General features: G+C 34.1%; 1 protein-coding gene across 1 annotated transcript in view; it reads left to right on the top strand.

Moving 5' to 3' along the window:
- The window catches only part of LOC119605890 (E3 ubiquitin-protein ligase TRIP12), a 70,938-nt gene extending 51,989 nt beyond the window's left edge, over positions 1–18,949 (top strand). The window contains 8 exon segments of the mRNA XM_037959228.1: positions 8,898–12,709; positions 12,789–13,128; positions 13,195–13,475; positions 13,477–14,001; positions 14,072–14,731; positions 14,800–14,988; positions 15,053–15,254; positions 17,423–18,949. Coding sequence (XP_037815156.1) covers positions 8,898–12,709; positions 12,789–13,128; positions 13,195–13,475; positions 13,477–14,001; positions 14,072–14,731; positions 14,800–14,988; positions 15,053–15,254; positions 17,423–17,880 — 6,467 coding nt within the window. The 3' untranslated portion in view covers positions 17,881–18,949.
- The last annotated feature ends 4,702 nt before the right edge of the window (positions 18,950–23,651 follow it).

Below are 23,651 nucleotides of genomic sequence, written 5' to 3'. Positions count from 1 at the left end.
TTTTATTGTGTTTAATTAATAAAAAGCATTAAATAAAAAGCTTGTTGCATTAATTAACCCTTAAGCATTTGTATTTATTAAAAATATAAATCTTAATGTTGTAATAATTACTTTTGAAATTCATATTATTCTAGAATATTATATTCACTTCTTTGTTTTGTTTTTCTTGTCTATATGTATACAAAAAAAAAAAAAAAAAGAAACAAACATATTTACAATTTAGTATTTAATATATTTATTTTTGAAATAAAAATTTATATTAATATTTCTCAAATATTTATAATAAATTATACTACTACTAACACTTTAACGGAGGTGGCAGCTCTGACAGTTGATGTGTTTGTTATTAAGTAATTCAATATGATACAGACAGGTTTATTGTTTTTTCTCTATATTTTTTTATTGTTTTCAAAATTATTTTTCTGGGCACTTTAGGAAGGACCTTTTTTATATATTTTTTTTCAAGGATACAAACATTTTATAATATTTTTTTATTTTGAACTAAAAATATTAATTTGCTAATTTGGTTTAAAATTTTAATATTAAACAATGCTTGTGTACAATTTTTGAATTTTTTTAAAATTTAAAAAATATTGAATGAGTTTTCATTCAAATATTCTTTTTAAACGGACAGTTAGGTATTATTTTTTTTGATGTACATATTAACATTCATTACAGATTTGTGGTCAACTAGTGAGTCCACAAACATCTGCGAAAGTTTAGTTTTTTTCTTTGTGCGAAGAATATGTCCCAAATAAAACTTGGTTCATGATTAGAAGTTGTTCCAAAATATCTAGTTGTAAAACGAATGCAAATTGAACCACACCAGAGTGCAAACTGAACCACACCAGAATGCAAACTAAACCACTTCAGAGTGCAAACTGAACAATTTCTTATATTTACTTAAGAATTGAACAATTAAGAACAGAACTGTTCTTTTTATAGAGCAAATTTCGACTAGTTCTGTTCTAGTTCTAGTTCTGTTCTGTCCTAGTTCTGTTCTAATTCTGTTCTAGTTCTGTTCTAGTTCTGTTCTAGTTCTGTTCTAGTTCTGTTCTAGTTCTGTTCTAGTTCTGTTCTAGTTCTGTTCTAGTTATGTTCTAGTTCTGTTCTAGTTCTGTTCTAGTTCTGTTTTAGTTCTGTTCTAGTTCTGTTCTAGTTCTGTTCTAGTTTTGTTCTAGTTCTGTTCTAGTTATGTTCTAGTTATGTTCTAGTTATGTTCTAGTTCTGTTCTAGTTATGTTCTAGTTCTGCTCTAGTTCTGTTCTAGTCCTGTTCTAGTTCTGTTCTAGTTCTGTTCTAGTTCTGTTCTAGTTCTGTTCTAGTTCTGTTCTAGTTCGGTTCTAGTTCTGTTCTAGTTCTGTTCTAGTTCTGTTCTAGTTCTGTTCTAGTTCTGTTCTAGTTCTGTTCTAGTTCTGTTCTAGTTCTGCTCTAGTTCGGTTCTAGTTCTGTTCTAGTTCTGTTCTAGTTCTGTTCTAGTTCTGTTCTAGTTCTGTTCTAGTTCTGTTCTAGTTCTGTTCTAGTTTTGTTCTAGTTCTGTTCTAGTTCTGTTCTAGTTCTGTTCTAGTTCTGTTCTAGTTCTGTTCTAGTTATGTTCTAGTTCTGTTCTAGTTCTGTTCTAGTTATGTTCTAGTTCTGCTCTAGTTCTGTTCTAGTTCAGTTCCATTTCTGTTCTAGTTTTGTTCTGGTTATGTTCTAGTTCTGTTCTACTTTTGTTGTAGTTCAGTTCTTATTCTAACTGTTTAAGCTTTAGTCATGATCCGTAAACTTAGTGGTGGGCATGACATCGTCAACATCTACTACTATACTTTTCTTTAATTGCCATAATAATAACACTTATGTATGACAAATATTTGACAATTACGGATGTACAACATATTTCAATTAATAGGTAACAAAATCTATCGACATATAACTACTGTTATACATATCAGTTGCTAACAAATTTCTCTACGGCATGTTGTCTTTATAATTTAAATCTAAATTTAAGATTTACCCATAATCATGGACTATGTTGTACTCTCAACTAACTTTCTTGAATTTTTATTTCTTTAATAATACTTAATTAACAAACACTATAAGCAACATTGTTTTAATAAAAAGAAATTAACAAAAACCAATTGATTTTAAAATAAAAACATCAACAAAATTTGAACACTCTCACAGTGTGTGTGCGTGTTTTTTGTTAATAAAATACATAAAACCCTAAAATTCCTTAAAACAATTTAATCAAGGTAAACGCCAACAACAACAACAACATCAACGTAGCCAACAACAGCAGCAGCAGGAACAATTAAAATTAAATAAAAAACGTCTTGCTAGAAGTGGACGGCAACAAATCGAGAAATATTTAAATCAAGAAAATTGTTTACAAAATCCCACAAAACAAACACAGCCACAACAGCAAACCCAACGACGTCTCAAGGAACGAAGTGGTGCTACACAACACAATCATAATCGTTAGCCCAGGAAGTGGCAAGTGAAGAAATAACTACTTCTGCGACGTTACAAACAACAGCTACAACGACGGGCTACAATAGAGCCCCGAATCTGGGGGCACGACAAACACGCAGCAGTGGTGGCAGCGCAAGCACCAATACCAACACAGCTAGCAATAATACAGATTACAATATTGGTGTACATCAACATCAGCAGCAGCATCATCATCATCATCATACCCAGCATCAGCACTCACATCAGACTTCAACAGGTGGAGCGGCAACGGCAGCCGGTACTAGTTCAGCGGCAGCAGGTATTGGAGTTGGTGGCAGCACACAAAATTCTACAGCTGGTCTAAATCATAATTTATTAAATCGTACGGGTGGTGTTGTCATTGGACCACCCCCCGGAGTACATTCCAATCTTCAGCAACAGCAGCAAACACAACAGCATTCTACAAATCAGCATCATACACTTATAGCGACCACAACACATTTTCCTCAACAGCAGCAACATCCCACAGCCCATTTGCTACAACATCCCAGTCAAGGATCTCAGGCTCATTATTTAAGCCAACAAACCGGACCAACCTTTTACACAGGACATCCCCAAGCCCACTTACAAGCTCAGCCCCAACAACAGGTGCATTTCTATCAAACCTATCCAGCCAGCAATTCAGCTTCTTCGGCGGCCATATTAAATTTAAACTTAAATTCATATCCCACAGCAGGCAATACAACAACAGCTGCTGCAGGTGGTAGGTGGAGCTCCGCTTATATATCAGGTGCAACCACCACAACAGGGAGCATTATTAAGTCAACAGACTACCAGTCATCGTTATCATCATCAGGTACAGCCACAATCCGCACCACCAAATCTGCATCATCAGCACCAACAACAACACCAGCATCATCAGACACAAACGCAACATTTGCAACAACATCCCACAGCAATAGAACTTACATTGGGTGGAGCACTACCAGTGGGAACACACGACACAAATATTGTCTATCAGGCCACCAACTATAGTGCCAACAGCAATAACTCTCACACGCATTCCCACGCCCATCAACATCCCCAACAACAGCAGCAAAATTCACACACTTTGAGACGCAGTTCACGTAGCAAAACGGGTTCTTGTGTCAGTTCTGTACAGGGCCAACATCACGGCAGTGCGAGCAGCAGCAGTAGCAGTGGAAATAGTAGTGGTGGTAACACTAACCATCGCTCTGCTGCCACGAACGCAGCCAGTTTATCCGTAGTTGTAGGCCATCAATTGCAACAACAACAGCAGCAACCACCACAGGCAGCACATCAATTGGCTGCTGCAGCACATCAGCATCATCAGACACAGATTGTGCAACAACAACAACCACCTCCGCCGCATCATCAGCTATTGGGAAGTCATCACCAGCATCCAGCTCACCCACCACCCAATCTCCATCATCAGCAGCAGCACCAGCATCATCAGACTGTAGCTACAGCTGGCGGTGCTGTTGTTGTTGCCATATCGCAGCAACAGCAACAACAACCGCAAAATCATTTATTACACGCTCAACCACCTCATCCACACGCTTTGCCACCGCAACGTACCACCATTGTACAGCCGGGCTTTCTTTATAGTTATCGTACTACAGTGGGTGCTAATAATAGTTCAGCATCAACGGCTAGTGGCTTGGGAACGTCGTCGTCATCTTCTACATCAGGAGCCGCTGCTGCTGCAAACTGCCACCACCAATATTGTTGCAACAAACGTTGTGCCCCCCACAAATACTTCGTATCTGGCTACGCATCAAAATTCAAACAAAACAAGTGGTAAGTGTTGACGTTTTCTTTTTTTTTTGGTGAAAACAAGAAAAAAAATCCATAGACAACGAAGAAAGAAAAAAAAAAAACACCAACACTTTGTAATAAATAACTGGCGAAAGTTATCTTTGCAGAGCTGCCCTCTGATTTAGAATTGATTTAGGTTTTGAATAATCGTAAAAGAAACATTTAGTTGGGAGTTTTATTTTGAATATCAAAAGGGAGTTTTTAAGTATTTGCGAATTTGTTAAAAAAAAAGAAATTTGGCACAAGTTTTGGAGGTTTACTTATTTTGACAAAAAGTCGTTGTAATAAAGTTTAGGAATGTAAATCTTATAAGGTGCTGGATAAACTATTAATTTTTTGTAATATCCTTAAAGTATGCTATAATCTTTTTTAAATACCCTTTGAACTTGTCAAATATTTTATTGTAAAAAAGTAAATTTTTTTAACCAGGTGTTGGTCTAGGGTTTTAAGTAAATTTTTTTTTATCAAAAAAGAAACCCCGTGATAACATTTCCCATTTGTTTTCTTACTTTCCATACAAAAATGGTTAAAAAGGTTTTTTTAAACGTGGCCTCATCCTAATCATTTCCTTTAAATAGTTTTTTACGAAAATTATTTATAAAAACTAAAATAGTTTTAAGCAAAAAAAAAAGCGTAATTTTTTCTTTGTTAATTATTTTTTTTTATTTTTTAAAGCATGTCTAATTTTGTTTTTGTTTAATGTTTTAAAACTCAGTATTAAATTTCCAAACATGTTATGTTTTTTTCATGATATTTTTTATAACGTTCCTCTACCAACTACGCCTCGCTCGTTCTAACTACTCGTTTAAATTGTTCGTTACAAAATTTTTCTGCTCACATTCGTTAAAACATATGTCCTTTGCTAACTACTACTACTACTACTGCTCCTACTCCATGAAATTCTCTCTCTATATATATATATAAATTCCAATTTATATATATATCAGCTTCTGCGGATGCCTTAAGCTATAATTTAATGGCCCAACAACAGTCCTAATACAGGATCAGTACCATCTTTACCACCACAGCCTGTAGCACTTCGCCAACTCTCATTTAACAGCAGCTGCTTCTGCTGGTGGTCTACAAATTCAAATACAGGTAATTTCTTCTTTCTACATAAAAACTAAATCATAAACCCCACACTCCACTTTCTGCTCTCTAACTTTTGCTCTAAACTTTCTTCATCCTCCACAAAAAAATTACTGAACTTATTGATCAATCGCCTTAAACATCTTCAACGTTATTTATTGGTTTTCGCTTATTTTATTTTCTTTTTTTTCCATAAAACATTTTACACACATTTTGCGTTTTTCATATTTTTTTTAACCATCAATTACATTTTTTTTTAATTTTCCACAGTTATATTTTAATGCAAAAAAAGGTGACAGCACACTGTTAATTTATTTATATTTGTAATATGTATTTTTTATAATTTTTTACACTAAATTTTAATTATATTTTTCTTTTAATTAAACAAATTAATTTTGTAGTTTTCTTTTAATTTTTGTATAAACATATTATTATTTATAGTTTTGAGTAATTCTTAGTTCTTATTTTTATTTAACTTTAGATTTTGTTGAAACCTTAAAGTAGCCACTTTTTGTAATTTGTTTTATATTAAAAGGCTTTCGATTGGAGTTACTCTTAAGTTTCGTTTCAGTATTTCTTTAAGGAAAATGTATTCTTAACAGAAATTTTGCAATGACTTACACAGAGGAAAAGAACCGATAGAAAAGTAACGAAATTGATACAATCAGTTGTCAAAAGTGAGCTTACCACGTTTGTTAACATTTAGACAAACGGATGTGTATATCACATTTGACAACCACCATTGTAATTTTGACAACACATCGTTGTCATTGCAACAAGACATTTTTTCATTTCGATTAAGCTTTGTGTCATTTCGGCATTGATTTCGTCAACAAATCGTTGTCATATCGACAACGAATCTTTGTCATTTCAACAAAGCAATTTTCTGTTTGACAACATAGCGTTGTAACTTTGGTAACACATCATTTTTGATTTCTTTGAATTGTTATCAATCCATTTCATTTTAGTTTCTTTAGATTCAACTCACTTGGATCCAGGCAGGGAAAATTTAAATTTCTATTGGCTAGTTTACAAGTAAGTCTGTAAGCTGGCATATTAACTAGTCAGTGGACTAGAATTTTGATTAGTCTGCGGATTAATATGTGGAATAGTCTATTAGCTAGTCTAAGGACAAGGCTATGGGTGGAATAATCTATGAACTAGTATATTGAGTAGTCTATGCATTAGTCTATGTAATATTATATTGACTAGACTGGAGTCTATTGACTAGTCTATGGATTAATCTATTATCTAGTCCACGAGCAAATCTCTGGATTAATCTATTGGCTAGTCTATAGACTAGTCTATTGTCTAGTCTATTAACAAGTCAATGGATAAGTTTCTGGAATAGTCTATTAACTGGTTTTTGGCAAGTCTATGGAATAGTGTATTGACTTGTCGAATGTCTAGTATATTAGCTTTCTTATGAACTATTCTACTGACTAGACTGTGGACTAATATATTTTCTAGTCTATTGAGTGGTCTACCTATTGGTCACAGCAGAATAAGCTGAGTATTTCTCTCTGCTTTCAAAATTAAATCAGTCGATTTAATTTATCAAATGTACCGAAGTGATGCTCTCTATTGTCGGTAAATGTTGGACAGTAAGAGAGTAGATGGTATACTCTTTCTCTGCTGTAGATATTGTATTCTGACATGAGTGTCTATGAAACATGGTGCAATAATTACTGATAATACTATCATTCTTATCAGCTCTCTGCAAAAGCTTATAAGTATGCTTAACCTGAGATCATCATATGTCTGAAAGGTAATTTCATAGAACCACTTGATTTTAACGAGTAACTCTGACAGAACGTCAAAGGATCTAATAATTTAAAATGAATGTCTCTTGGAGCTGGACAGTGGCTAAGAAGATGACATATTAATTCCACTCCCTCTTCGTGTTGACAACTTGTACGTTACATGATATATCTCTTAAACTGAATTCCGCTGAAGTTTCTATTTTCTTTAACTCATCTGCTACGCAGTTGCCTATTGAATATGTGAGTCCTAAAATCCACATGAGAACGACTGTTGAATGTCGTTATCATGTGAATATCTCTAATTTAATTATAACTACTATTCATATGGCCGATACTTCGACTTGAAGAGGACTAGAGTCATTCTGAATCCTAAATAGAGTTATTTTTATGCCGATTTTTGGAACGAAGATACCACTGCTACTCGTTCTCCCCGTTTAGAACCTCCTGTATTCGTGGAAAGACTAGGAGAAAGAGGACTTTCTTCATGTGTCGAGTTTTTCAATATAATTAAACCAAAGTTTATCTGGAAGAACGGTTCAGGAGACCTAATATCTACTCTGTAATACTCAAATAAGAATTTCAACGTAAAAAAAAACTAAACCAGGCGTTTCAAGATAACTCCCGGCAAAAAAACTTCCAACGATGTGACAAGAAATCCTTAATCTGAAATTCCACTGCTGAAACCTATATCTAAACAGATACATCTAAAGTAGGTGAAATCGAAGTCTGTTTTAGACTGCGAATTGGCTTTGGTTGTATTGAATATCTGGTAGGAACATCGAATCTTTAAAGATAGCCTGTCGGCTATGTATGTATACCACATCCAAAATGATGCGAGAATGTCCCTAAATGATATGGCAAGTTCTAGGTTACAGTATTGCTGATGAACTTACTAAGGAAGACTCTATGTTGAAAGATGACATTGATCCTTTCTACGAAGTTTTCCATTCATCCCTTCCAACGTTATATCTCAAATACTTGCTTTAACATTATTCAGGACATATGGTAAAACCACTTGCATGGACGCACGTGGCATACATCTTTTAAATCTGCATTTTGTGACTGAAGGTTTGAAAAAAACATAACGCATATTCTATGTACTTGTCCAGCTCTGAGAAATTTGCGTGTTCCAATTTTGGGACAATGGTATTTTCTAATAATACTCTTGACGAACTATCAAACTCATAACCTTATCAAATTGGATTTTGAATCAATTTCTATAATTTTCATTAAAGTACATCACTTGATATTATTCCTCGTTTTTTCTCGTATATGACTTATTTTACACTTTTCATATTCCATTCCTTTTCATTTAATCCCACATCACATCTGTTATTCTTCTATTGATCTAAGTTTCTAGAAATATTTCTTACAATCAACACAAAGAGAGCTTTTAGGCTTAATTGGTCTACGAAAAGAATTTTTTTTCTTGTCGTACAGTCTGTCTTTACCTAATCTGCAACACCGATCACCCGAATGATTCTTTTTCGAATACAATAGAAATTTAAAAGTATGCAGCAATTAGTTATACAAAAAAACTCAAAATTTGAAAGTTTTTAAAGTTTGCAAGAAATAAGCGTAATTTTTTCAAAAACATAAAAAGTAGTAAAAAAGTTATACCCGTTTTCCCCCAAAAACAAATTTGAAATGACTTGGTGAAGGGGCTCTTAAATAATAATAAAAAAAAAACAACTACCAAATGTAAATGTTTTTATAAAACATATTCTTTTTATAAATTGTACTAATTTAGTTTTCTTCTTATTTTCACTTTCAGCATCGTTATCCGTTGCTAACGCCTTGGGCAGCACAACGTCTTCAAATACCAATAACTCCGCTACAGCAACCGGTGCGAACGTCAATCCGGCAGCGGCTGCGAATAGCGGAGCAGGAGGTCCCAATAACACCGCTACAACGACGTCTTCAAATAACACGAATAGTAACTCACATGGTGATTCGGAAAGTGATGACAGCGAGGTGGGACGTTTGCAAGCGTTGCTTGAAGCCCGAGGTTTACCGCCTCATCTTTTCGGCGCCCTGGGACCACGTATGACTCACATACTCCATCGTACTATAGGCAATAGTTCAACATCAAAGGCCCAACAATTGTTGCAGGGCCTACAGTCACACGATGAGAGTCAACAGCTACAGGCGGCCATTGAAATGTGCCAAATGTTGGTTATGGGCAATGAGGATACCTTAGCCGGTTTCCCCATTAAACAGGTGGTGCCAGCCTTAATCACCCTATTGCGTATGGAACACAATTTCGATATTATGAATAATGCCTGTCGTGCTTTGGCCTATATGCTGGAGGCATTGCCACGTTCATCGGGTACGGTGGTGGATGCTGTGCCAGTGTTTTTGGAAAAACTACAAGTTATCCAGTGTATGGATGTGGCCGAGCAGAGTTTAACCGCTTTGGAAATATTGTCCAGACGTCATAATAAAGCCATATTACAGGCTAATGGTGTATCGGCTTGTTTAACCTATTTGGATTTCTTCTCCATTAATGCACAACGCGCAGCTTTAGCTATAACAGCCAATTGTTGTTTGAATCTACACAATGAAGAATTCCATTTTGTTTCGGAAAGTTTGCCGTTGCTAGCGCGTCTATTGGCCCAACAGGATAAGAAATGTGTAGAGAGTGTTTGCTCGGCCTTCTGTCGTTTGGTGGAGAGTTTCCAACATGATCCCAAACGTTTGCAGGAAATAGCTAGCAAGGAATTGCTAAAGAACTGCCAACAGTTATTGGTGGTTACACCAGCCTTATTAAATTCTGGCACCTTTACCGCTGTAGTGCGCATGCTGAGTTTAATGTGTGCCAACTGCCCTGATTTGGCCATTTCTTTATTGAAAAGTGATATTGCCTCGACTTTATTGTATTTATTAACTGGAAATGCTGATCCTCTACCTAAATCAGCTTCCACCCACGTGGAGCTTATATCGCGATCTCCTTCGGAATTATATGAAATTACTTGTTTGATAGGTGAACTTATGCCACGTTTGCCCACAGATGGTATATTTGTGGTGGATGCTTTACTCGATCGTCCCACTATAAATACCCAAGATCAAGTGCAATGGCAATGGCGTGATGATAGAGGAACTTGGCACAACTATTCCACCATAGATTCGCGTATGATTGAGGCGGCTCATGTGAATTCGGAAGATGAATTCAGTTTAAGTACTTTAGGTAGAACGTATACAGTGGATTTCCACTCTATGCAGCAGATTAATGAAGATACTGGCACCAATAGACCCGTACAGAGGAAAATAAATCCCAACTATCGACCTACAGCAAACACTAATGCGGCAACGGGTCAGGATTTGTCAGCTTCAGCAGTGGCTTCAGCTATTACGGCCTTAAGCACCACGGTAACGGCCACAGCTACTGGCGGCTCTACACCCTCGGGTTCACAAAAACGCCGGGCTTCGGTAGATGCCCGCATTGCTTGTCTGAAAGAGGAACGTGGTTTGGCTGCTGAATTTATTAAAAATCTTTTCAATGTCTTATATGAGGTCTACAGTTCTTCGGCAGGACCTAATGTACGTTACAAATGCTTAAGAGCCCTACTACGCATGGTTTACTATGCCTCCTCGGAATTGTTAAGTGATGTTTTGAAATACCAATTGGTCTCCAGTCACATTGCCGGCATGCTGGGTAGCAATGATTTGCGTATAGTGGTGGGTGCTCTGCAAATGGCTGAAATTCTTATGCAAAAGTTGCCCGAAATATTTGGCACCCACTTCAGACGCGAGGGTGTTATCTATCAAATCACCCAACTGACCGATCCCAATCATCCAATATGTGCTAATCCTTCGCCCAAACCGTTGGCCACGAACATGTCTGCCAGTGGTTCACAAAGTGCACCAGCTTCGGCTTCAAGTTTACAGGTTAATCCATTCTTTATGGATAATGTACCACCACAACCGGGCAGTACCTCAGCTTCGGGTACTCCAAATACCTCAAAGCCACATCACCAACATCCCTATACCATGAAGACATTCTCACATGCCATGAATGCTCTGACAGCGGCAGCAGCACAACAGGGCACCTCGCCCTCCGGTTCATCCAGTAATTCACAAAAATTACCCACATCAATGGCCATGAATATTAATACCTCAGGCGGATCGTCAGCGGCACAAAATCCCAACAATGAGATGCCACAATATCACTACAGTTCATCGGCACCAGCCCACACCCACATGGGAAATCCACAACAGCAGCAACAAAACTTCTTTGTGTACACTACATCACCGCAGCAACAACAACAACCACCCTTGCCACCGCCTGGTACAGAGTATGTAGCCTACAATCAGTTACCACCACCACCACCGCCCTCAACACATTACGCAACTGCATCTGGAGCACAACAACAGCAGTATCATTCAATGCCTTCTTCGTCAGCGTCCGCACAAGGACAACAAAACGTTAACACAACGCCCGGCACTTCTTCGACTAGTGGAGGCGCTTCATCCTCGTCGTCATCAGCACTACAAAATAAAATGAGTGATATGCTTAAACGTAAGGTCCCACCGAAAAGAAAATCACAATCTACCACCCGTTCGAAATCTCGACAAGAAGATCAAACCTCCTCGTCCACTTCAACGTCCAATGCACAGGCTGCTTCATCATCGTCCACAGTGCATGAGTTGCTTAGCAGAGCTACTAGTTTGGGAGGAGGATCAACTGGTTCGGGTTCGGCAGGTCGCAGTACACCTAGTACTTCTTCAAAGGTACGTTTTAGTGGTGGCCATCACAGTTCTTCGTCCGGACAACAGTCTTCGAAGACTTCGTCGTTTTTGGCCTCCCTCAATCCGGCTAGATGGGGACGTCAAGGATCTCATCATAGTTCGTCTTCAGCAGCCAGTAACTCAGGTTTTACCAAAGATTCTACCAGCAGCAGTAGTACAACATCATCACATCATAATCACAGCCATCCAAATAGTAGCGCCGGTTCCAGTGCAGGTCACTCTATGGCCGGTTGTTCCTCATTGGCTGCACAAAATATCAGCAAAAGTATATCACAAGCTAATCTTATAGCAGCTGGTAATCGTGAAAAAGCCCGCCAATGGATACGCGAACAAGCCATTTCGTTTATCAAGCGCTATGCTGCACAAGACACCAAGCCGGGTGCTACGGCTGACGGTTCAGCCTCGACAAATGTCCTGCAGCGTCTGACGACAGTTATAAGCAAATTGAATGGTAGTTTTTCAGATGTCTTGGAGGCTTTACTTGAATTGAAGGCCATTCTGTTGGAAAGTGACATTTCACCGTTTGAAGTTAATCATTCGGGTCTTATTAAAGCCATGCTTAACTTTATGACCGCCGAAGAGGGCATAGTGGAACGTGATGCCAGATTAAGAGCATTTATGCATGTATTTGCCGGTTTACCGCTAGAACCCATGGTTAAGGTGGGCATTTTACCCAACATAGATGCTTCGGCCTTTGGCGCCTTTGTATCGAAATTAAATGCCTGTGTTACACAACTGGAACAATTCCCGGTTAAAGTACATGACTTCCCCGCTGGACCCGGTGGAGGTCGTTCGAATACAAGTGCTTTGAAATTCTTTAATACCCATCAACTAAAGGTGAGTAAATATTTACTAATTTTTTTTTTGAAAGTATAATTATTAATTAAATTATGTTTGTGTGTGTGTGTGTTAACAGTGTAATTTACAACGTCATCCGGATTGCAATAATTTACGCCAATGGAAAGGTGGCACCGTTAAAATCGATCCCTTAGCTATGGTACAGGCCATTGAACGTTATTTGGTGGTGCGTGGCTTTGGTGGCATACGTGGCGACTCCGATGATGATTCCGAAGAAGATATGGATGATAATGTGGCCGCTGTGGTTATGTCACAAAGTGGCTTTAAGCACAAGTTACAATTTCTAATAGGAGAACATGTCTTACCCTACAACATGACCGTTTATCAAGCGGTGAAGCAATTCTCGCCTTTGGTCAATGATCAATCGGAAACAGACACTGATACTGAGACACCATTAGGTATATTTTTGTTAAACATGGAAGATTTAACCTTTTTAATGCTTTTTTACTTTGTTTATTTTTTAGGCAATGCCAGCATATGGGTACAACAACACACCATCTATTATCGTCCGGTAGAAGAAGAACCCGTGGCTGCCACCTCTAGCAGTAGTATCAATAATAAATCAAATATACCAGGAGCTGGTACTTCATCCTCTATACACAATGGTGCTATGGCTGCTTCGAGTTCTACCACTGGTGGTCCCTCCACCTCTGTGGGAAAGAAATCAAATAAATCCTCTTCAAAATTGTTGCGCAAGAAAACGGAATTATGGCACGAAGGTATTGCACCCGCTGTGGTGTCTGCTCTTAAAACCATTCCTCACTAATACACTGCCCGCCGATGTGGTTACTAGCGTACAAGATGCTTCACTCGATGCCCTCTGTATGTTGCGCATAATCAATGCTTTGAATCGTCACTGGGAGCATTTGTACGGTTGTGTACACCGTCAATCGATTATCCCACAGTCTGAATTTATTCATCCGAAAATAACGGCTAAAGCCAATCGTCAACTACAAGATCCTTTGGTTATAATGACCGGTAATCTGCCACAATGGTTGCCACAAATTGGTATGGCCTGTCCCTTCTTGTTTCCTTTCGAGACCAGACATTTGCTCTTCTATGCCACTAGCTTCGATAGAGATCGTGCTTTACAGCGTCTTTTGGATACAACACCTGATCTAAATTCCGCCGAATCATCGGAAAGAGTGGCTCCACGCTTAGATCGCCGCAAGCGGGCCATTTCGCGTCAGGAGATTTTGAAACAAGCTGAACATCTTATACAAGATTTTGGTCACTCCAAGGCTTTGTTGGAGATACAATATGAAAATGAGGTGAGTTTTTGAAGGAAAATTCCTTTACAAAACATATTTTGTATGGTATTTATCTTCTTTTCCTTTATAGGTGGGCACTGGTTTGGGTCCAACTTTAGAATTCTACGCTTTAGTTTCAGCTGAATTACAACGCAGCGATTTGGGTCTTTGGAATGGTAGCGATAGTTACAAACAAAACTCTGCCAATATAGTAGATGTGGTCAAATCTACTAGTGCCACTTTACATATAGACGAATCCCAAGATACCAATTCACAATCGGGCGATACTAATATCACCACAACAACCAATACTACAGCAAGTCCAAATACCGCCTCAACACGTAACGCTAGTCGTAATAATCGTGAGAGTTTAGGAGTAGCAACACGCAGCAGTTTGGTAGCCACAAATAATTCTATTAATAATCAACAGCAACAACATTCACCTCAAGCTGGTGAAGATGCCTTAGACATGCTAATCGAACAGCAGGGTGATTTAATAGATCAACATACGGGTGGAGATCCTTCCATGCCTTTGCTGGATAATCCTATAGCAGTGACTACCGCCACCACACCTGTCTTACAGGTTAATAACACTCCTCACCAAGCAAATGTGACATATGTGAATGCGGCTCATGGTCTATTCCCCTTGCCATTGGGTAAATCTTCAAAATTGCCACATGTCTCGAAAGTTAAATCGAAATTTAAGTTTTTGGGCAAATTTATGGCCAAGGCCGTTATGGATAGTAGAATGGTAATGATGTTTTAATTATGTCTTACAAAACATTTATTAATCTTCTGCTATTTTTGTTCACTCTTCAGCTGGATTTACCATTTTCTATACCCTTCTATCGTTGGATTTTAAATGAAGAACATTCAGTGGGTTTAGCCGATCTATCACGTGTTGCACCCGAAGTGCAAAGCACTTTGGTGCGTTTACAGGATGTGGTACATCAACGTGAAATGATTTTAGCCGATACCAGTTTAGATGCTATGGAAAAGACTGAAAAGGTAATTTAAAAGTTTTTTCCTTTTTGTTTTAGAAACAAAACTTTAATTGTATTTTGCTTTATAGATTGAATCCTTGGATCTGGATGGTTGTCCCATAGCCGATTTAGGTTTAGATTTTATTTTACCCGGTCATGCCAATATTGAATTGTGTCGTGGCGGTCGTGATACTCCAGTAACTGTACATAATTTACATCAATATATTAGTTTAGTTACATATTGGTTCCTTGTTGAAGGTGTACAAAAACAATTTGAAGCTCTTAAAGAAGGTAAGTCGAATTATTGGGTTTTTAAGATAGATAGATAGATAGATAGATAGATAGATAGATAGATAGATAGATAGATAGATAGATAGATAGATAGATAGATAGATAGATAGATAGACAGATAGATAGATAGATAGATAGATAGATAGATAGATAGATAGATAGATAGATAGATAGATAGATAGATAGATAGATAGATAGATAGATAGATAGATAGATAGATAGATAGATAGATAGATAGATAGATAGATAGATAGATAGATAGATAGATAGATAGATAGATAGATAGATAGATAGATAGATAGATAGATAGATAGATAGATAGATAGATAGATAGATAGATAGATAGATACATACATAGATAGATAGATACATACAAAGATACATAGATAGATAGATAGATAGATAGATAGATAGATAGATAGATAGATAGATAGATAGATAGATAGATAGATAGATAGATAGTTAGATAGATAGATAGATATAAATAGATAGTAGATAGATAGATAGATAGATAGATAGATAGATAGATAGATAGATAGATAGATAGATAGATAGATAGATAGATAGATAGATAGATAGATAGATAATAGGTAGATAGATAGATAGATAGATAGATAGATAGATAGATAGATAAATAGAACATAATTAGAACTGAACTAGAACTGAACTGGAATTTAACTCAACTAGAACTGAACTGAATTAGAACTGAACTAGAACTAGAACTGAACTAGAACTGAACTAGAACTGAACTAGAACTGAACTAGAACTGAACTAGAACTGAACTAGAACTGAACTAGAACTGAACTAGAACTGAACTAGAACTGAACTAGAACTGAACTAGAACTGAACTAGAATTGAACTAGAACTGAACTAGAACTGAACTAGAACTGAACTAGAACTGAACTAGAACTGAACTAGAACTGAACTAGAACTGAACTAGAACTGAACTAGAACTGAACTAGAACTGAACTAGAACTGAACTAGAACTGAACTAGAACTGAACCAGAACTGAACTAGAACATAACTAGAACAGAACAAGAACTGAACTAGAACAGAACTAGAACAGAACTAGAACAGAACTAAAACAGAACTGAACTAGAACTGAACTAGAACTGAACTAGAACTGAACTAGAACTGAACTAGAACTGAAACTGAACTAGAACTGAACTAGAACTGAACTAGAACTGAACTAGGACTGAACTAGAACTGAACTAGAACTGAACTAGAACTGAACTAGAACTGAACTAGAACTGAACTAGAACTGAACTAGAACTGAACTGGAACTGAACTAGAACTGAACTAAAACTGAACTAGAACCGATCTAGAACACAATTAGAACTGAACTAGAATAAATAAAAAACCTAAAAACTAGAACTAGTTCACTTCTAGAGCTGATCTAGAACTGAACTAGAGTTAAATACAAGTGAAAACCCTAAAAAAACTATAACTGAACTAGAGCTGAACTAGAACTGAACTAGAACTGAACTAGACTGAACTAGAACCGAACTAAAACTGAACTAAAACTGAACTAGAACCGATCTAGAACACAATTAGAACTGGACTAGAACTGAACTAGAATAATAAAAAACCTAAAAACTAGAACTAGTTCACTTCTAGAGCTGATCTAGAACTGAACTAGAGCTAAAATACAAGTGAAAGCCCTAAAAAACTATAACTGAACTAGAGCTGAACTAGAACTGAACTAGAACTGAACTAAAACTGAACTACAACTGAACTAGAATTCAACTAGAACCGATCTAGAACACAATAGACCTGGACTAGAATAAATAAAAACCTAAAACTAGAACTAGTTCACTACTAGAGCTAACTAGAGCTGAACTAGAGCTGAACTAGAACTGAACTAGAACTAGAACTGACTAGAACTGAACAACTGAACTAGAACTTACTAGACTGACTAAAACCTTACTAAAACTAGCACTCGATTCACTAATCCTATCAGAGCCCATTAGAACTAGGAACAGAACTAGAAATAAACTGAACTAGAACTGACTAGACACAATTAGAATTGGACTAGAACTGAACTAGAATAAATACAAGTGAAAAACCTAAAAAAAACGTTTTCAAAGGTTTAGAATCCAAAATGGATTCATAAATAATAATGCAGATTGTTCACCAATTCACCAAATATTCCCCCTCCCTCTTTTCAGGTTTTGATTCAGTTTTTCCTACACATCGTTTACGCATGTTCTACCCCGAAGAATTGGAGAATGTATTCTGTGGCAGTGTCAACGGTACCTATCAACGTTGGGACGTTAAAATGCTTCAGGATAGCTGTCGTACCGATCACGGTTTCAATCAAGATTCTCAAGCCATACAATTCCTTTACGAAATACTTTCAACGTATACACGCGAGGAACAACGTCTATTTTTGCAATTTGTTACGGGTTCACCACGTCTACCCACTGGCGGTTTTAAGTCACTAACACCACCACTAACTATAGTACGTAAGACATTAGATGCCAATCAAAATCCCAACGATTATTTACCCTCGGTTATGACATGTGTTAACTATTTGAAATTACCCGACTATTCGAGTCGTGAGGTGATGAGACAAAAACTTAAAATGGCCGCCAATGAGGGTAGTATGTCGTTCCATTTGTCTTAAATTTCGAAAATAAGAAGTGAAAAAAGCAATATGCGCACATAGAAGAAAGAAAGAAAGAGTATTGTTTAAAGACATGCAAATAAACTAATTAACAAACAAATGTATTTGTTCTGCTGTAGAGTTTAAAGAAAAAAAGGTAGTTTAGTTATTTGGAAAAACATATACGAAAAAAAATATAATAACAAATAATGGTGATAATTTATATGATTTAAATAATTATTTTTTTAATTTTTATTTTCTAATTGTATTATTTGTAAGAAATGGTGATGTTGCTGTTAGAGCAAATTTATATAAAAGAAAAAAAAAAAACAAATCATTAAAACAAACTGCTAAACAAAAAAACAAGAAATATTCAAACAAAAGAAAATATATAAATAAATATTAATATAAAATCTAATTTAAATGAAATTCATAATTAATTAAATTTCTCCTCTTTCCCCCCACACACACTCACATAATTAATAAATAAACTTAAACTTGAAATAAAATTGAATAAAAAACATTTAATTAATATAGAATTAATAAAAACCAGAAACGTAAACAAATTTTATGCATAAAACCTAAAATTAATTTAGAACTTTGAACTGGAATAATAAGTTTTCGTTTAAATGACTTATTTTTTTATATATATAAAACGCTTGTTTTTCAAACTTCAAGCATTCTCTGTAAAGGTATAAAAATACAACTGAAAAACCTTAAATATTCTCTTAAAAATATATTTTATGGTCTTTATGTAATAAATATAAAATTTAAAAAAAAAAATATATTGCAAATCAACTACAAACAAACACCCTTTGTATAAGACTAAAAACTAATTTAAATATTATTTAAACAAAAGGGTAATTAATTAAATAATTAATATGTTTCAATTATATTTCTTTAATTTTTGTGTAATTTTTTTAAATAAATTTTTATAGTTGAATTTCGTTTGTTATACGCTGTTCTTACGTTTAATATATTTTCTTAAAATATTATTTTTTTGTAATATTTTTTTTTTGTATTTCTTTAATCTTTTAAAAAAATTGTGAATTAAAAATAATTTGAATTATTTCTTTGAAAAAAAAAAATACTACAAAAAATATTATTAATCGCTTTAAGTTTTATTTTTATTTATGATTTATTTAATACTTTATTTTATATAAATATTTTTTCTCTTTTTTGTTATGTCGCTTTTAATTAATTTAAATTTATTAAATTCATATACTATTTTCAATTTAATTAATGTTTAGTTTAAAAAATAAACATACAAATTAATAAAAAAGAAACCTCCACTTTATATACATAATTATTACAATAAGTAACTAAAGTGTTTATTAAAAAAAATATTCAAATAATTTTTTTATTTATTTCAAAGCAAGTCATATGGTTTGATGTATTTTTTGAAGGGGGTATTGAGCTGCTTTTCATAAAAGTAGAACATTATGACTCTTAAAATCAGTCGAAAAAAGTGCTAAAATCCTGAAGATTTGTGAAATCTTTAATGAGTCTAAATCTTTTCTCCTATTGCTAAATTCCTTTGGGACGAATTACCACGTATATGATATGAGTAAACTTTCGTATGAATACACATTTCAATATCGAAATTAAGCTAAAATCTATTAGATTTCAAAATGGAAACTATAGACTGACTTTAGACTAGACTATATACCAGATTATATACTACACTAAAGACTAGGCTATACACCAAACTATAGACCAGACTATGGAATAGACAATAGACTATAGACTAGACTATAGACTAGACAATAGACTAGACTAGACTATAGACTAGACTATAGACTAGACTATAGACTAGACTATAGACTAGACTATAGACTAGACTAGACTAGACTATAGACTAGACTATAGACTAGACTATAGACTAGACTATAGACTAGACTATAGACTAGACTATAGACTAGACTATAGACTAGACTATAGACTAGACTATAGACTAGACTATAGACTAGACTATAGACTAGACTATAAACTAGACTATAGACTAGACTATAGACTAGACCATAGACTAGACTATAGACTAGACTATAGACTAGACTATAGACTAGACTATAGACTAGACTATAGACTAGACTATAGACTAGACTATAGACTAGACTATAGACTAGACAATAGACTATAGCTTCGACTATAGACTACACTATAGATTGGACTGTAGATTAGACTACAGACTAGACAATAGATTAGATTATACTCTATACTAGACTATATACTCGACTATAGACTAGACTATAGATTAGATTATAGATTCGACTATATATTCGACTATAGACTAGACTATACATTGGACTGTAGATTAGACTACAGACTAGACAATAGATTAGACTACACACTAGACTAGACTATATACTAGACTATAGATTAGATTATAAACATAACTATAAACAAGACTTTAGATTCGACAATAGATTCGACTATAGACTAGACAATAGACTAGGCGATAGACTGGACTATAGATTAAACTATATAATAGACTGCAGGCTAGACTGCAGACCAGACTATAGACAAGACAATAGACTAGACTATAGAATTGACTATAGATTATACTATAGAATAGACTAAACTATAGACAATAAACTAGACTACACTATAGACAATAGACTAGGCTATAGAATAGACTATAGACTAGACTATAGGCTACACTATAGACTAGACTATAGACTAGACAATAAACTAGACTATAGACTAGACAATAGGCAATAAAATAAACCATAGAATAGACTATCTACTAGACTATATATTATACTGTAGACTAGACAATATACTAGACTATAGACTAGACAATAGACTAGACTATAGACTAGACTATAGACTTGACAATAGACTGGTCTACAGTCTAGTCTATAGGCTAGTCTATAATACAGTCTATAGTCTATTCTATAGGCTAGCCTATATACTAAACTATAGACTAGACAATAGACTAACTATAGAATAGTTTATCGCATTCGGCATCGAGCATTTACGCAACGATCGAAAAAAGGTATTCCAACAGAAAACTGAACAGTAAGAATAAGAATAAGAAAAAAAGAAGCAATATGATCAGAATAACAGAGAGTCGAATCGGAATTCAGAATACCAAAGTTGCAAAACTGAGAAAAATTTTATTCAAATTGAAATAAAAAATAATTCTATATTTCGATTTTATATTTCGATACAAAAAGCTTTCTAAATACAGTGGACTTTTACAGTCACCCTATTCTGCATTTCAATTCGAATCGAAATTTTCTCCGTTTGGCAACTTTGGTATTCTGCATTTCGATTCGAAGCTCCGTCACTAAAATAACAACTTATAAAAACGTAGTTACGATCGTAATGCAGAATACGCACAATCGTAATGCATTAAAATACTTAATATGGAATTGCTTCTTCTTCTTACGATTCCGTTTTTTGTTGGAATATCGATTTTCGATTTTAGCGTAACTGAATGCGAAAACTTAATCGCATTGCAGAATAGGGGCGAGTAATTCCAACATTTTCGTCTTCGAATTGAGATATACCCACATTCACAGTATTCTATTCTGATCGATAGTGAAATTTTTTCAGTATTTTCCTTCTTAAAATTATGAAATTAACTTTTTAGAATGATATCACTTTAAAGTTTATATGGGGATAGGGCCAATTATAGACCAATCCTCATAAAATTTGGTAAAGATAGTTCATTCCGTTCGGTCTCTATATTGTTTTAAACAGACAGCCGGACAAGGCTAGATTGTCTTAGAATCTAATAAGGAGTCAAATGTTGTCTGATTACTAATGTTTAAGAGAATATCCAGATATAGACCGATCCGAACAAATTGTTTTAGTTTTATTTTTTTTTTTTTTGAATAGCAATTTGAAGAAAGTGAAACGAAGACGAAATGTATGACGGATCTGATAGAGTAATTCCCAATTGGATTTGGATTTAGAGGAGTTAAATATGTATTTGTAGCGAACATCTATGCGATATTAATATTTGTAATTAATGTTAGTTCTTGAGTAGGCCTTATTGATTGATTATGTATGTATATAATGATCAAGATCGGTAGAAACTAGACTTTCAGAGAAATTAAATACCAGATACTTATATAGCGGATTAAGCAGGATATACAAAGATATAGCGGAACTTGAACTTAACGCTAGAAGTCTTATCAAAATTGCTACCTCTAGTTTGATTACAAGGTTTATATGGTTAAAGTTTAAAATGTTTCTATTTTCATTATAGTCGGCCCCCGATATTCTTTACGAATTATTTAAAATATCAAAAAAAATTTAATTTTTTGCTTAACATTTTAAAAACACTTTAGTTAACTATTGAAATCTTAAGCAAATTTTGCACAAATTATACAAAAATATGTTCGTGTTCAATACAACTTATTGATAGAATATAAAATTTGCTAAAAATCTATAAATTCCAATTAATACTTAATTGTATTTAATAAATGTACTGAAATGTGAAATATACAAACAATATACAAAATAAAATTTTAAAATTATCAAAGATTTGCAACAACATCTTTAATAATTTTAAAATTTTCTTAAAAAAAAGATTAAACAAAAATAATGAAAAAAAAAACTAATCAAATATAGAGTTAAACGAGTAATTAATATTAAAACAATATAAATTAAATTTTAAACTAAAATTTAAATAAAATAGTAATAATAAAATTATAATTGAATAGTTTCATGAAACATGTCGTAAAGCAACTAAATATTAACTTAAATAAATAATTTTTCTAAAACTTCTTTTAAATAAAAATTTTAACCACAAAAATATGTAATTATATTTTAAATTAATTAAATCATTATTTTTAAAATAATTTTGTTAATTTGCAATTACCCTTAACTGTGTTAAATATTCATTTTTATGTAATTAATTTTAAATATTTTCTGTGTATAAGTGTATGTTATATTATAATTCTAATGCAATGCATATATATTTTTCTATATTAAATAATAAAAAAATAAATTATAATCTAAATAAACTTTGAATTAAAGTTATAATATTAAAATTAAAAACAAAAACATAATCGTAAAACAAATAAACTATAACCCTATAAACAATTAATTATTAAAAATAAATACCCAAAAAAACTATAATTTTAGTTTAATTATTAAATTTTAAAATGGAACAACAAATAAAGTGCATAAAATTAAATTTAAAAAAAAATATTATATACATATTAAAAACACATACATATAATATATAAAAAATAATAAATATATACATAAACTATACATACATATAAATAAAGATAAAAAATTAATTTAAATGAATAAAAAAGTAATAATAAAAATAAAATAAAAATTAACAAATAAAATATAAAATTGAAAAAAAAGATATATACATATTTTTCTATTATAAGTTCGGAAGCAACGGAATACCCAAAGGTTTGTATAAGTCTGGTGTAAGCATTAAAAAAAACTCTATTAGGGGGTCTGTACCAAATCCTGTCTAGTGATTATTGATTTATTACAGACTCTACCACCTATATAGCTCTGTTTATTATCAACTAGCTGAACGGCGGCGCTTTAAATTTGACCAATATTTCTCCCCTATAGGTGATCTATGTATGTAACCCTGACGTTTTAAATTTTATACTCCGACACTATCTATCGGACAAATATAAAATTGACCCAAGTTCAATAAATTCACCCTGTCGATAAGTCATGAAAATTCAGTTCTTTAGTACTTTTTGATATCTGGTATCCCCAGAACATTTTCGGTACTTTTTCTAACTTATAAATTGTTGATAAATAGTCCACATAGTAGTTTATAGTCTTGTCTATAATATAGT

Source organism: Lucilia sericata, unplaced genomic scaffold (genome assembly GCF_015586225.1).
Source record: "Lucilia sericata isolate MDLA Ls3-8-SP2 unplaced genomic scaffold, ASM1558622v1 Contig000530F_arrow, whole genome shotgun sequence".
Classification (NCBI taxonomy): Eukaryota; Metazoa; Arthropoda; class Insecta; order Diptera; family Calliphoridae; genus Lucilia; species Lucilia sericata.
The sequence above is the reverse complement of the archived record's forward strand: the minus strand, read 5'-3'. Positions and strand labels throughout refer to the sequence as shown.